The sequence below is a fragment of the Rhinoderma darwinii genome, chromosome 2 (genome assembly GCF_050947455.1).
Source record: "Rhinoderma darwinii isolate aRhiDar2 chromosome 2, aRhiDar2.hap1, whole genome shotgun sequence".
Classification (NCBI taxonomy): Eukaryota; Metazoa; Chordata; class Amphibia; order Anura; family Rhinodermatidae; genus Rhinoderma; species Rhinoderma darwinii.
The window spans coordinates 174,505,269-174,518,290 of record NC_134688.1 but is presented as its reverse complement, the minus strand read 5'-3'; the positions used below and the strand labels follow the sequence as shown (position 1 = coordinate 174,518,290).

General features: G+C 40.4%; 1 protein-coding gene across 1 annotated transcript in view; it reads left to right on the top strand.

The window, feature by feature from the left end:
* Positions 1–11,220, top strand: part of RAB20 (RAB20, member RAS oncogene family) — a 33,990-nt gene extending 22,770 nt beyond the window's left edge. The window contains exon 2 of the mRNA XM_075852499.1: positions 10,044–11,220. Coding sequence (XP_075708614.1) covers positions 10,044–10,558 — 515 coding nt within the window. The 3' untranslated portion in view covers positions 10,559–11,220. The remainder of the gene's footprint in view (positions 1–10,043) is intronic.
* The last annotated feature ends 1,802 nt before the right edge of the window (positions 11,221–13,022 follow it).

The following is a 13,022-nucleotide window of genomic DNA, read 5'->3' as shown; positions in this document are numbered from 1 at the left end:
TATTTCTGGACACTTTGATGTGGAGGACTATTTACCGACAGAAACGGGGTAGGAGGACATGTGTCCCAACATTCCTTTCCTCCATATGTGACCAAAAGAACCATTCTAAATTGGGAAACCTTATAAAGGCGGACTGATCTTTATCTGCTGTCAATACAAAAATATTGTTGACAACAATTTGAAACGATGGGAAACAATTAAGTATATGTATGCAGTATTGGCAAATGGGTTCCTCCTATTGTTTATATATCTGTTTATACCTATTTTATTCATACTAGTAAAAGTTAAATTTTAGTACTCCGGATCTATTATTTTTTTCATTAATAAAGTTACATAGTTAGTACGGCTGAAAAAAGACACCTGTCCATCAAGTTCAACCAAGGGAAGGGAAAAGGGAAGGAAAAATTTCTACACATAGGAGCTAATATTTTTTTGTTCTAGGAAATTATCTAACCCTTTTTTAAAGCCATCTACTGTCCCTGCTTGTCGCCTCTGCAGCTTGAACCTTTTTTTCTCCAGACGGAGGGAGTGCCCCCTTGTTTTTTGAGGGGGTTTTACAAGGAACAGGATTTCACCATATTTTTTGATGTGCCATTAATATATTTATATAAGTTAATCATGTCCCCCCTTAGTCGTCTTTTTTCAAGGCTAAATAGGTTTAATTCTTTCAATCTTTCCTCATAACTTAAATTCTCCATGCCCCTAATTAGCTTCGTTGCTCTTCTTTGTATTTTTTCCAACTCCAGGGCATCCTTTCTATGAACTGGAGCTCAGAACTGAACTGCATATTCTAGATGAGGCCTCACTAATGCTTTGTAAAGTGGTAATATTACATCGCTGTCCCGCGAGTCCATGCCTCTTTTAATACACGACCATATCCTGCTGGCCTTTGAAGCAGCTGATTGACACTGCATGCTGTTATTGAGTTTATGATTTACAAGTACACCCAGATCCTTCTCAACAAGTGAATCCGCCAGTGTAGCTCCCCCTAGGACATATGATGCATGCAGGTTGTTGGTACCCAGATGCATAACTTTACATTTATCTACATTAAACTTCATCTGCCAAGTGGACGCCCAAACACTTAGTTTGTTTAAATCTGCCTGTAATTCATGAACATCTTCCATAGTCTGAACTATATTACATAGCTTGGTGTCATCTGCAAAAATAGAAATAGTGCTAATAATCCCATCCTCTATATCATTAATAAATAAGTTGAATAATAGTGGTCCCAGCACTGAACCCTGGGGTACACCACTTATAACCGGTGACCATTCAGAGAAGGAATCATTGACCACAACTCTCTGGATACGGTCCTTGAGCCAATTCTCAATCCAATTACAAACTATATTTTCTAAACCTATAGTCCTTAATTTACCCATTAGGCGTCTATGGGGGACAGTGTCAAATGCCTTTGCAAAGTCCAAAAACACTAAATCCACAGCGGCCCCTCTGTCTAGACTTCTGCTCACCTCTTCATAAAAACAGATTAGGTTAGTTTGACAACTTCTGTCCTTAGTAAAACCGTGCTGGCTGTCACTTATAATGCTATTTATTGTCACATAATCCTGTATATAGTCCCTCAATAGCCCCTCAAACATTTTCCCCACGATGGATGTTAAGCTTACTGGTCTATAATTACCTGGGGAAGACCTAGAGCCCTTTTTGAAAATAGGCACCACATTTGCGCTGCGCCAGTCCCTTGGCACTATACCAGTCACTAGAGATTCTCTGAATATTATGAAAAGGGGGACAGAAATAACTGAACTAAACTCTTTAAAAATTCTTTAAGAGTTAATAATAAATAAAAATCCCAAGTAAAAAAAATAATAAAAACCCACTTTTTCCCCTTACAAAATGCTTTTATGAAAAAAACCGAAAAAAACCGAAGTTACTCAAATTTGGTTTTGCGTCTGCAACGACCCCAACTATAAAACATTCACATTATTTAACCCGCACAGCGAACGCCGTAAAAAAAAACATTGTCAGAATTGCTGTTGTCGCATGTACTCCAAAATGGTACCAATAAAAACTACAAGATGTCACGCAAAAAAAAACCCACATACAGCTGCATCGGCAGAAAAATAACAAAAGTTATGGCTCTCAAAATATGGCGACACAAATAATTTTGAAAAAGTGCTTTTACGCTGGGTTCACACACCCTATTTACCGATGTAATTCGGGCGTTTTAACCTCGGATTATGTCCGAAAATACGGCTCCAATGCGCCGGCAAACATCTGCCCATTCATTTGAATGGGCTTTACGATGTACTGTGCCGACAGTCATTTTTTTTTACACGCCGCTGTCAAAAGACGGCGAGTAAAAAAGACGCCCGCGTCAAAGAAGGGCATGTCACTGCTTGGGACGTAATTGGAGCCGTTTTCCATTGGCACCATAGAAAAACCGCTCCAATTACATCCGTAATGGACGCAGCGAAAACGCCGGATACATGCCATTACGTCTGAAATTCAGGAGCTGTTTTCTCCTGAAAACAGCTCCGTGATTTCAGCCGTAATGGACGCTGCCATGTGAACATAACCTAACTGTGTAAAAGTAGTAATACATAAGAAAACGATATAGATTTGGTATCGTCGCAACCGTACCGTCCCGCTGAATAAAGTTATGTTATTTATACCACAAAGTAAACGGCGTAAATATAGGAAGCAATGAGTTGCAAAATTACTGTGTTTTTTTGTTTTTTTTATTATATATATCCCCCCCCCCCAAAAAAGTTTTATAAATGTTAATCAATAAATTTATATTTACCCCAAAATGGTGCTATTAAAAAAAATATATAGCTTGTCCCACAAAAAACAAGTGCTTATACAGCTATGTCGACGTAAAAATAAAGTTATAGCTCTTTGAATTTAACGATGGAAAAAAGTAAATAATAGCTTGGTCATTAACCCCTTAAGGACGCAGCCTAGTTTGGGCCTTAAGGCTCAGAGCCCATTTTTCAAATCTGACATATTTCACTTTATGTGGTAATAACGTCGGAATGCTTAAACCTATCCAAGCGATTCTGAGATTGTTTTCTCGTGACACTTTGGGCTTCATGTTCGTGGTAAAATTTGGTCGATATATTCAGTCTTTATTTGTGAAAAATTGCAAAATTTAGAGAAAATTTACAAAAAATAGCATTTTTCAGAATTTAAATGCATCTGCTTGAAAAACAGACGGTTATACCACCCAAAATAGTTACTAGTTCACATTTCCCATATGTCTACTTTAGATTGGCATCGTTTTTTGAATATTATTTTATTTTTCTTGGACGTTACAAGGTTTAGAACATAAACAGCAATTTCTCATATTCTTAAGAAAATTTCAAAAGCCTTTTTTTGAAGGTGCCAGTTCAGTTCTGAAGTGGATTTGAGGGGCCTATGTATTAGAAACCCCCATAAAACACCCCATTTTAAAAACTAGACCCCTCAAAGTATTCAAAACAGCATATAGAAAGTTTTTTTTAACCCTTCAGGCATTTCACAGGAATTAAAGCAATGTGGAAATGAAATTTGCAAATTTCATTTTTTCTGCTGAATTTCAATTTTATTCAATTTTTTTTTAGTAACAGAGAAGGTTTTACCAGAGAAACACTACTAAATATGTATTGTCCAGATTCTGCAGTTTTTAGAAATGTCCCACATGTGGCTCTAGTGCGCTCGTGGACTAAAACACAAGCCCTAGAAGCAAAGAAGTACCTAGTGCATTTTGAGGCCTCTTTTTTATTAGAATATATTTTAGGCAGCATGCCAGGTTTGAAGAGGCGTTGAGGTATCAAAACAATGGAAACCCACCAGAAGTGACCCCATTTTGGAAATTACACCCCTCAAGGAATTCATTTATGGTTTTTGTTATCATTTTGACCACACAGTTTTTTCACAGCACCTATTTGAATTGGGCTGTGAAATGAAAAAAATGATATTTTTTCCAATAAAATGTCATTTTTTATCAAATTTTCTTATTTTCACAAGGAACAACATACCCCATTTTGTTGCCCAATTTGTCCTTAGTGTGGCAATACCCCATTTGTGGTGATAAACTGCCGTTTGGGCCCATGGGAGGGCTCAGAAGAAAAGGACCACCATTTGGCCTACTGGAGCTTTTCTGGTGCTAAGTCATGTATGCAGAAGCCCCTGAGGTACCAGTACAGTTGAAACCCCCGAGAAGTGACCCCATTTTAAAAACTACACCCCTTAAGACATTCATCTAGAGGTGTAGTGAGCATTTTGACCCCACAGCTACTGTGTAAAAGATAATGCGCAGCAGATGGTGCAGTGTGAGATTTGCAATTTTATATATGTATATGCCATTTCAGTGTCCAATATAGTGTGCCCAGCATGCGCCACCGGAGATATACACCCCTTAAATTGTAATGTGGGTTCTCCTGGGTACGACAATACCCTACATGTGGCTGTTATCAGCTGCCTGGGCATACGGCAGGGCTCAGAAGGGAAAGATGAGGGGGGTAAGCTGTGCGGAGTGCATCAGGGTAAATTAAAAATCAAGGGATGTATGATACATTTTAAAACTATCTTTTATACAGAGCCCTGGTTTTTCGGGACACGTGTCACATTGGTATATTGTGTTCTTCCTTATCCCCCTCTTATAGCAGACTCTGCACCTCTTTTGACTCTTTCCCTTTCCACCGGTTTGGGGAACTTCTCCTGGAAAGTGTTGCCCTGGTACGATGCGTGTGGCCTCGCTTCCAGAAGTACTGGGTGCCCCCCCTTCCTGGTCCCTAAAGATTAGATCTTGAAATTCCAGGAAAGTTCCCCTCTGGCCTGCACATCGACGTAGCACATACGAATTGTACAAAGCCATCTGTATGATGTGCCCGGCCAGCTTCTTATACCACACCGCATGGCGCTGTAGGGCTTCAGGACTTGATTTGACAAGTCCATCCCTCCCATGTACCTATTGTAGTCCAGGATGCAGTCTGGTTTGGGGGTGGCCTTTCCTTCATATATCCTAAACCTGTAGGTATACCCTGATGCACTCTCGCAGCTTATATATCTTCACGCCATACCTTGCCCTCTTACCTGGCAGGTACTGGCGGAATTGAACCCTCCCTTTAAAATGTACCAGGGACTCATCAATAGAAATACACTTCTCGGGGGTGAATGCTTGGGAAAACCGGGCACTGGAACGGTCTAATAGGGGTCTCCGTTTATACAAACGGTCAAAACTGGGGTCATCTCGGAGTGGGCACTGCTCATTATCAGTATAATGTAAGAAGCGAAGTATTGGCTCATTTATTAATTTTTTTAGGTTCCAGTTCATTTCTGAAGTTGCTTTGAGGGGCCCATATATTAGAAACCCCTATCAAACACCCCATTTTAGAAACTAGACCCCTCAAAGTATTCACAACAGCATTTAGAAAGTTTATGAACCCTTTAGGTGTTTCACAGAAATTTAGAGCAAAGTAGAGGTGAAATTTACTCTTTTTATACCATTTTTTTTATAACACAAAAGGATTTATCAGAGAAACGCAACTCAATACTTATTGCCCAGATTCTGCAGTTTAGAGAAATATCCCACATGTGGCCCTCGGGCGGTAATGGACTGAAGCACCGGCCTCCGAAGCAAAGGAGCACCTAGCGGATTTTGAGCCCTCTTTTTTATTAGGCACCATGTCCGGTTTGAAGAGGTCTTGTGGTGCCAAAACATTGGAAACCCCCCAAAAGTGACCCCAATTTGGAAACTAGACCCCTTGAGGAATCCATTGTAGTTTTCATGGGGTGCATGCGGCTTTTTGATCAGTTTTTATTCCATTTTTAGGTGGCGTGGTGACTAATAAACAGCAATTCTACTATTGTTTTTGTATACTTTTTTTTTTTACAGCGTTCACCGTGCGCTATAAATGATATATTAACTTTATTCTGCGTGGCGATACGATTACGGCGATACCAGATGTTTATAGTTTTTTTTTATGTCTTATGGCGTTTGCACAATAAAATACGTTTTGTAAACAATCATTCACTTTTTGTGTTACCTTATTCTAAGAGCCAGAACGTTTTTATTTTTCAATCAATAAAGCCGTGCGAGGACTTATTTTTTGCGTAACGAACTGTATTTTCCATCAGTACCATTTTTAGGTACATGCGACTTTTTGATCTCTTTTTATTCCATTTTTTGGGAGGTGAAGTGACCCAACAATTGTGATTGTGGTACGGTTTATTAATTTTTTTTTTTTACGGCGTTCACCGTGCGGGATAAATAACAAAATAATTTTGTAGTTCAGGCCGTTACGGACGCGGCGATACCAATTATGTATAGTTTATTTGTTTGTTTATATATTTTTATTAATAATAAATGACTGATAAGGGAAAAAGTGGGACTTTTACTTTTATTACTTTTAAAACTTTTATTTTCTTATTTTTACACATCTTTTTTTAACTTTTTTTTTACTTTATTACTTTGTCCCACTAGGGGACATGAGGGCAGGAGGCCCTGATCGCTATTCTAATACACTGCACTACATGCGTAGTGCAGTGTATTAGAACTGTCAGCTACTCACTGACAGCACGCATAGTGGGTCCTGACGTTGTCAGGACCCACTAGGCTTCCGTCTATGGCATAGCCGGACGCCATTGTTTGGTGTCCGGTTGCCATAGTCACCATCGCCGGCCGCTGTCGCGTAGCAGGCCGGCGATGGCAGCTTAACCCCTAAAAAGCCGCGATCTCTATAGAACGCGGCTTTTAAGGGGTTAATCAGCGGGGACACAGCGATTGGTCCCCGCTGTAGGAGCTGTGACAGCTGCTGAACAAGACAGCAGCGTCACAGCTCCTGTATGTGTCGGGAGGACGGCCGAAACGGCCGTTACTCCTGAGACGTACTATTACGGCATGGAGCGCGAACGATACAGCTGCCATGACGTAATAGTACGTCAAGGAGCGGGAAGGGGTTAAGGGCTAAAATAGGCTGATCAATAAGGGGTTAAACAATAGGTTACTGTGGTGCAAGCGAGTACAGCATTTCTATACCGCACCTTTACCACCTATATATTACACAATGGCACGGGCTGGGTTCACACGTGGCGGATACACTGTGTAAAAGCACGCAGCGCATCCGCCCTGTCTGCCGCAGGGAATTCCTGGTGAAAATGCGCACCAAACTGTAGTAGTTTTCCGCCCGGAATGTCCGCTGCGAAAAACTGCAGCACTAAAGCCGCCCGGCCTCCTGGGATAACGTCTCATCCCAGGAGACCGCTGCAGCCTGTGATTGGCTGCAGCGGCGGTCACATGAGATGAAGCGTCATCCCAGGAGAATGAAACAGACTCGCAGGTAAGTTTTATTTATTTTCTATTTTTTTTTAGTTCTGTTTTTTGTGGTGGGATCGCCTCTAATCCGCTGCAAAAAAACGGAACAACTGCTATTTGATGCGCCATTTACATTCACATTGAATTCAATAAGGAAATCCCGCAACATATAAGCAGCGTTTACGTAAATACACTTGACATGCTGCAGAATGAACTTCTGCACCACAGGTCAATTTCTGATCGGTCTTTCCGCTCCGTATTTACGCCATGTGTGGATGAGATTTGTTCAATCTCATCCACTTTGCTGCTACTTTATTTGCTGCGGATTTTACTCAACGAATTCCATTACGGGAAATCTTCAGTATTTACGCAACGTGTGAACTAGCCCTAATGGTTTTTAGAGCCAGCCTGTGATATAGGAAGAGCCTGTCTTTAAAAAATAATCAAACTACCCCAGCCAGTGAGAACACACGGAAATACGTTGGCACACCATTACCAAACTGTGAATTTTTGCACATTCATCCAGAAGGGCATTTGTGAGGTCAGACACTGATGTTGGATGAGAGGGCCTGGCTCACATCTGTTCTAGTTCATTCCAAAGGCGGTTAAAGGGAATGTGTCGCAAATTAAACCTTCTCTTTTTTTTAAAAGTAAGTTACTTATTTATATAATTTTTAAAGTTTTTTTTTTTTTTCTTCCACATGGTGGAAAGTATTAAAAAATAAATAATAATTTGACAAGTTTTCCTATGTTGGCCACCAGAGGGAGCACTTCCCAGAATTACAGCAAGGTGAATAAGGCAAAGCAACCTGACTCGCAGCTGCCGTAAATGTGGGAGGGAATCTCACCCCCCCCCCCTACTACAAGCCAGGAAAAGGTGTCTTCAAATTGCTAAGCAGTGTCCGGCTGCCATTTTGGGAGTGATTGTACAAATGGCAGCTGGCAGAAGCTACAGGACACACCAAAAGGCTAAGGCTCTATTCACACACTTACTAAACAAAGGGAAAACCGCTCCTGATTTTCAGCCATTGTTTAATCAAACTCGCATTTTTGGCCGCGTTTTTACGGCCGTCTTTGGAGCTGTTTTTCTATAGAGCCAATGAAAAACTGCTCCAAAACGTCCCAAGAAGTGACATGCACTTCTTCTTGGCGGGCGTCTTTTTACGTGCCGTTTTTGTTAAACAGCCGCGTAAAAACCGCCCCGTCGGAACAGAACGCCGTATTTCCCATTGAAACCAATGGACAGATGTTTGTAGGCGTTCTGCTTCTGATTTTTCAGCTGTTTTTCGGGACTTTTACAGCCCGAAAAACATCTGAAAACACTGCGTGTGAACATACCCTTAGAATGATGAAAGTGAATGACTTTTCAGTTGACAGGTTCACATGGCGTGTATTTGACACATTTTTTTTTTGCGCATTTTACGTGCCAAAAACTGCATTAAAAAACGCTTGATTACTCTTTATTTACATAATTGGTAAAGTGCTCTGTTAGTACACACAACGCGCTTTTTTTTTACACATGCGTTTTTATGTTGAGTCAATTCCTTTCTACAGACACACATACACAACTCTGCCACACACACACTCAGCTCTGCTACACACATACACAACTCTGCTACACAGACACACACAGACGCACACACGCAACGCTGCTACACACAGACACACACAACGGGGCGGGGGTTGCGAGGGGGGGGGTCAGGAGAGGGGGGTCTGTGAGAGAAAGAGAGGGACAGACAGAGACACACACACCTTACCTGCAGTGCAGCCGGTCTTCATAATGGCGCCTGCTATCTCCCTACACACCAGCTTCTCTGCTGTGTGACTCTGAACTGCGCCTGTGCACTACAGAGCCAGATAGCAGATGCAATGGACGGCTCCTGTTCATTGTGTCCTATGCACTGTAGCTGCCGTATTCCATCTGTATATGTGTCGTTAAGAGACACATACACAGATGAAATAAAACATGGCAGCCCCCAGTACAGTAAGAAAGTGTTTAATAAAAAAACCTTTGTGTGAAAAATTAAATAAAGTCAATATAATATTTTATTAAATAAAAACACACATATATTAATAAAAATAAATAAATCATGACACTGTCCTTTTAAGTTCAGGGTTCTGTGCAGGCCAGTTAAGTTGTTCTACACCAACCTCACCCAGCCATGCCTTTTTAGACCTTGCTTTGTGCACTGGGGCACAGTCCTGCTGGAACCGAAATGTCTCTTCCCCAAACTGTTGCCACAAAGTTAGAAGCATACAAATGTCTAAAATGTCACGGTCATTACTAATTGTGCATTCAGGGTTAAAATGTTAGGATTACAGTTCGTGGTTATGTGCCGACGTGATCCCATTTACGTAAATTTTCAGCAGTGTGTGTTGGGGTTTATAAAGACTTTTTGCATAGTTACTTCATTTTTTATTTCAGATGCTTTGGCACGATAAAAATGTTAATGTTTACATATCCATAGCATGAATTTCTAAGTGATCCATAAATATACAGCAGAAATTTGCTGTAGAGATGTGTCCAATCCTGAATGGTTAGACCTTTAAAAAAAAAAGACTCCACTTAACATAATCTGACTTGCTAAATGTGCTTGTCTTTTCAGGGTTTTTCACAAACCATGCTGTAAAAATAGACATTTGAACTAGTTTGGCAGCTTTGGGCATAGTTTACTTATAGCCGTGAAAACATTGAGGCTGCCAATGAGGTAACTTAACGACTGACAGAGTACAAGAACCTGTGTCTTGTAAACATTCACGGTGTGTTTTCTTCCTGTTTTAGGGAGGGAGCAGTTCCATGGCTTGGGCTCCATGTACTGCAGATCTGCTTCTGCTATCATCTTTAGTTATGATGTCTGTAGCATGCAGAGTCTCATGGAGCTTGAGGACCGATTCCTGGGCCTGACGGACACGGCAAGTGACGACTGCATCTTTGCTGTAGTGGGCAACAAAATCGACCTCACTGATGACTACGAAGCAGAAGAAGAACTTGATGGAGAAAGGCTTCGTAGGGGTAGTGCTTCCAAACTTCGCAAACAGGTTCATACCGAAGATGCTATTGCTCTCTACAAAAGGATCATGAAGTATAGAATGGTGGATGAAATTCATGCTCCAGCTGCAGACAAGATGTGCTTTGAAACCAGCGCAAAAACTGGATACAATGTTGACTTCCTGTTTGAAAGTGTCTTCAACATGGTTATACCGTTGATTGTGAAAAAAAAAGCAAATGGACCAGACGATACAGTCAATCTCACACAGAACCATCATGAGATAAAGACTAAAAGTGGCTGTTGTTAACAATCGGGTTTCTTGCATTTCTTCTAGTACAATGGTGGTCCTGTCCAACTGGCTGGAATATGCAGTTAATTTAATTGTCTATACCGTTCATTCTGTACTATCACATGTAAGACACGAAACTGAGTATTGCGCAAAAAACACCAAATTGTAGTACCTTACTAAACAACTACCTTATAGTCTTTGGAAATAATCTCTACACAAAAGAAATTATAGCACACACAAGTACAAAATATAATTTCTCTGGTTCTGTTGTTTTAGTGTTTGTCAATGAACTCAAGCGTTTTTAGTACATTTATTTATAAAATTCTGCTCGTTTTCCACTGCATAGAAATTTCAAATGGGAATATTTTCCTTAGTCTGATTTGATTCAAAAATTGTTTCATATTCGTGTTAGAAAAAGTAACTTCATTTAATTCTATTTAATTGAAATACTTTTGAAAACATATTGTTTATCCATGGAAGACGTGTCCATTATGATTGTTCAAAAACGATACATGTATAATGACTTTTTTTTGTATACTATGAATGTATATACACGTATGATGAATAATTATATATTTTGGGGTGGGGAGTAATTTATGACCATCATTATTGATGTGATTTGTCACTAACCTGTATAAATTACTTACCTAATATTAAATCTACGAGAATTTTCTTAATTACCTATATTTTTAGTGTGCCTTGTGAATACTGCATCTATTTAGATTCCGAATAGAACCATAAAAAAATAATCCTTGCATAACCCAAGGCATACAACCTGTATAAGCTTAGAACATGCAAATGACCTATTTAGACCTAAGACAACAGAGTAATAATATAGGATAAGGCAATTCATTCGAATGCAAACCAGTTTGTCAATATAACGGGAAGTAGAAAAAAATCAAAGGACAGATAAAGGAAGGGTGAGAAAAGGGGTCCCTCCAGTCCTAGGAAGAAGGGGAAGAATTTGCATTTCTACTGATACACTGAACAATGTTCTGGGCATTTAATTTTTAAGAAGATTCTGATCTGTCATATTTCATTGCTGTGAGCTCCTCCATATGTCTAATATTTATTTGGTTAACCATCTTTGTGGAGGACACCTCTGAACACCAGTATCTGGAGATTATTAGTCTAGCAGCAGCAATGTTGTCCAGTAGCAGACCTTTTAGAGATTGAGACAGGTATCAGAGAGAGAGCCTTGGGTGAATTAGCAATATTAGAGAAGCACATACACTGAATGGCTGCTTTATTAGAGTCACCCATCTAGTAGCGCTACTAGATGGGTGTCTCTAATAGAGTAGCAATTCAGTGTATGTGCTTCTCTAATATTGCTAATTCGTTGTGGCATACACTTCACTAGGTGTTGAAATGGATCTGCAGGAACATTGTCCCATGCGGACAGGATAGCTTCTCGCAGTTGCCGCTATCCTTCTGCAATAGGGTAAACAGCTGCCATGAAGGGATGACATTTTCGGCCACAATGCTTAGGTAAGCCCTACTGTTCAAACATTCATCCACAGGCATCAGAGGACCAAGGGTGTGCCAAGAAAACATTCTCCATGCCATTTACACCACCTCCACCAGCCTGAACTGTTGACACCTGACAGGAAGGGTTCATCGATTCATGGTGCTTGTGCTAAATTCTGACCTTCCCATCAGCATGGTGCCAAAGAAATCTGTATTCATCTGACCAGGCAATGTCTTTCCACTGCTCAGTGACCCACTTTTTGCGCTCTTTTGCCCGCAAGAGTCTTACCTTTCTGTTTCCCTTATAGAGCAATGGCACTCAAACTGGTTGTTTGCGGTTATAGCCCGTCTGTGCTAAGGAATGATGAGTTGTGCATTCAGACACGTTAGTTGGAGCACTAGCGTTGTTTTCGGCTCCAATTTGCTTGACTGTGCACTGTCTGTTCGTCAGAACGTTTCTTAACACCTTCTTCTGACCCCTTTCGTTGATGGGCTGTTTTCATCCACAGGATCCACTTTCGCTGGATGTTTTTTCTTTGATCACACTACTCAGTATACTCTCTACATCGTTGTATGAGAAAACCCCACAGGGTTGGCAGTTTTTTTAAATACTGGCCCCAGCAAGTCTTAACGCCAATGACCAAGCTCCAGTCGTGAAAGCGCAAGTGTCTCTAATAAAGTGGCGATTCAGTGTAGAGTTAGAGTGTAAATGCAGCATCCTAAAGTGGTTTGATTTAAAACATCCCCACCAAATGTGAAGATATGACCTGATCTCTCTGTAACACGTCAAGCAAGTGTCCACTACCTCAGCGGAATATATATGATGCAATTGATACAACCTGAAAGCAATTTCTAGTTTTTCTCCTGGGCATAGCTAGATCAAGAGATCTTAGAGAGATCATTAAAGGGAATGTGTCGCTAGAATTTTTGTATTTTTTTTTACTTAAACAGTTAGTATATACATGATTAGACATTGTTCTCATTTTTTCAGTAAATAAAGAAGCAAAAGGCACGG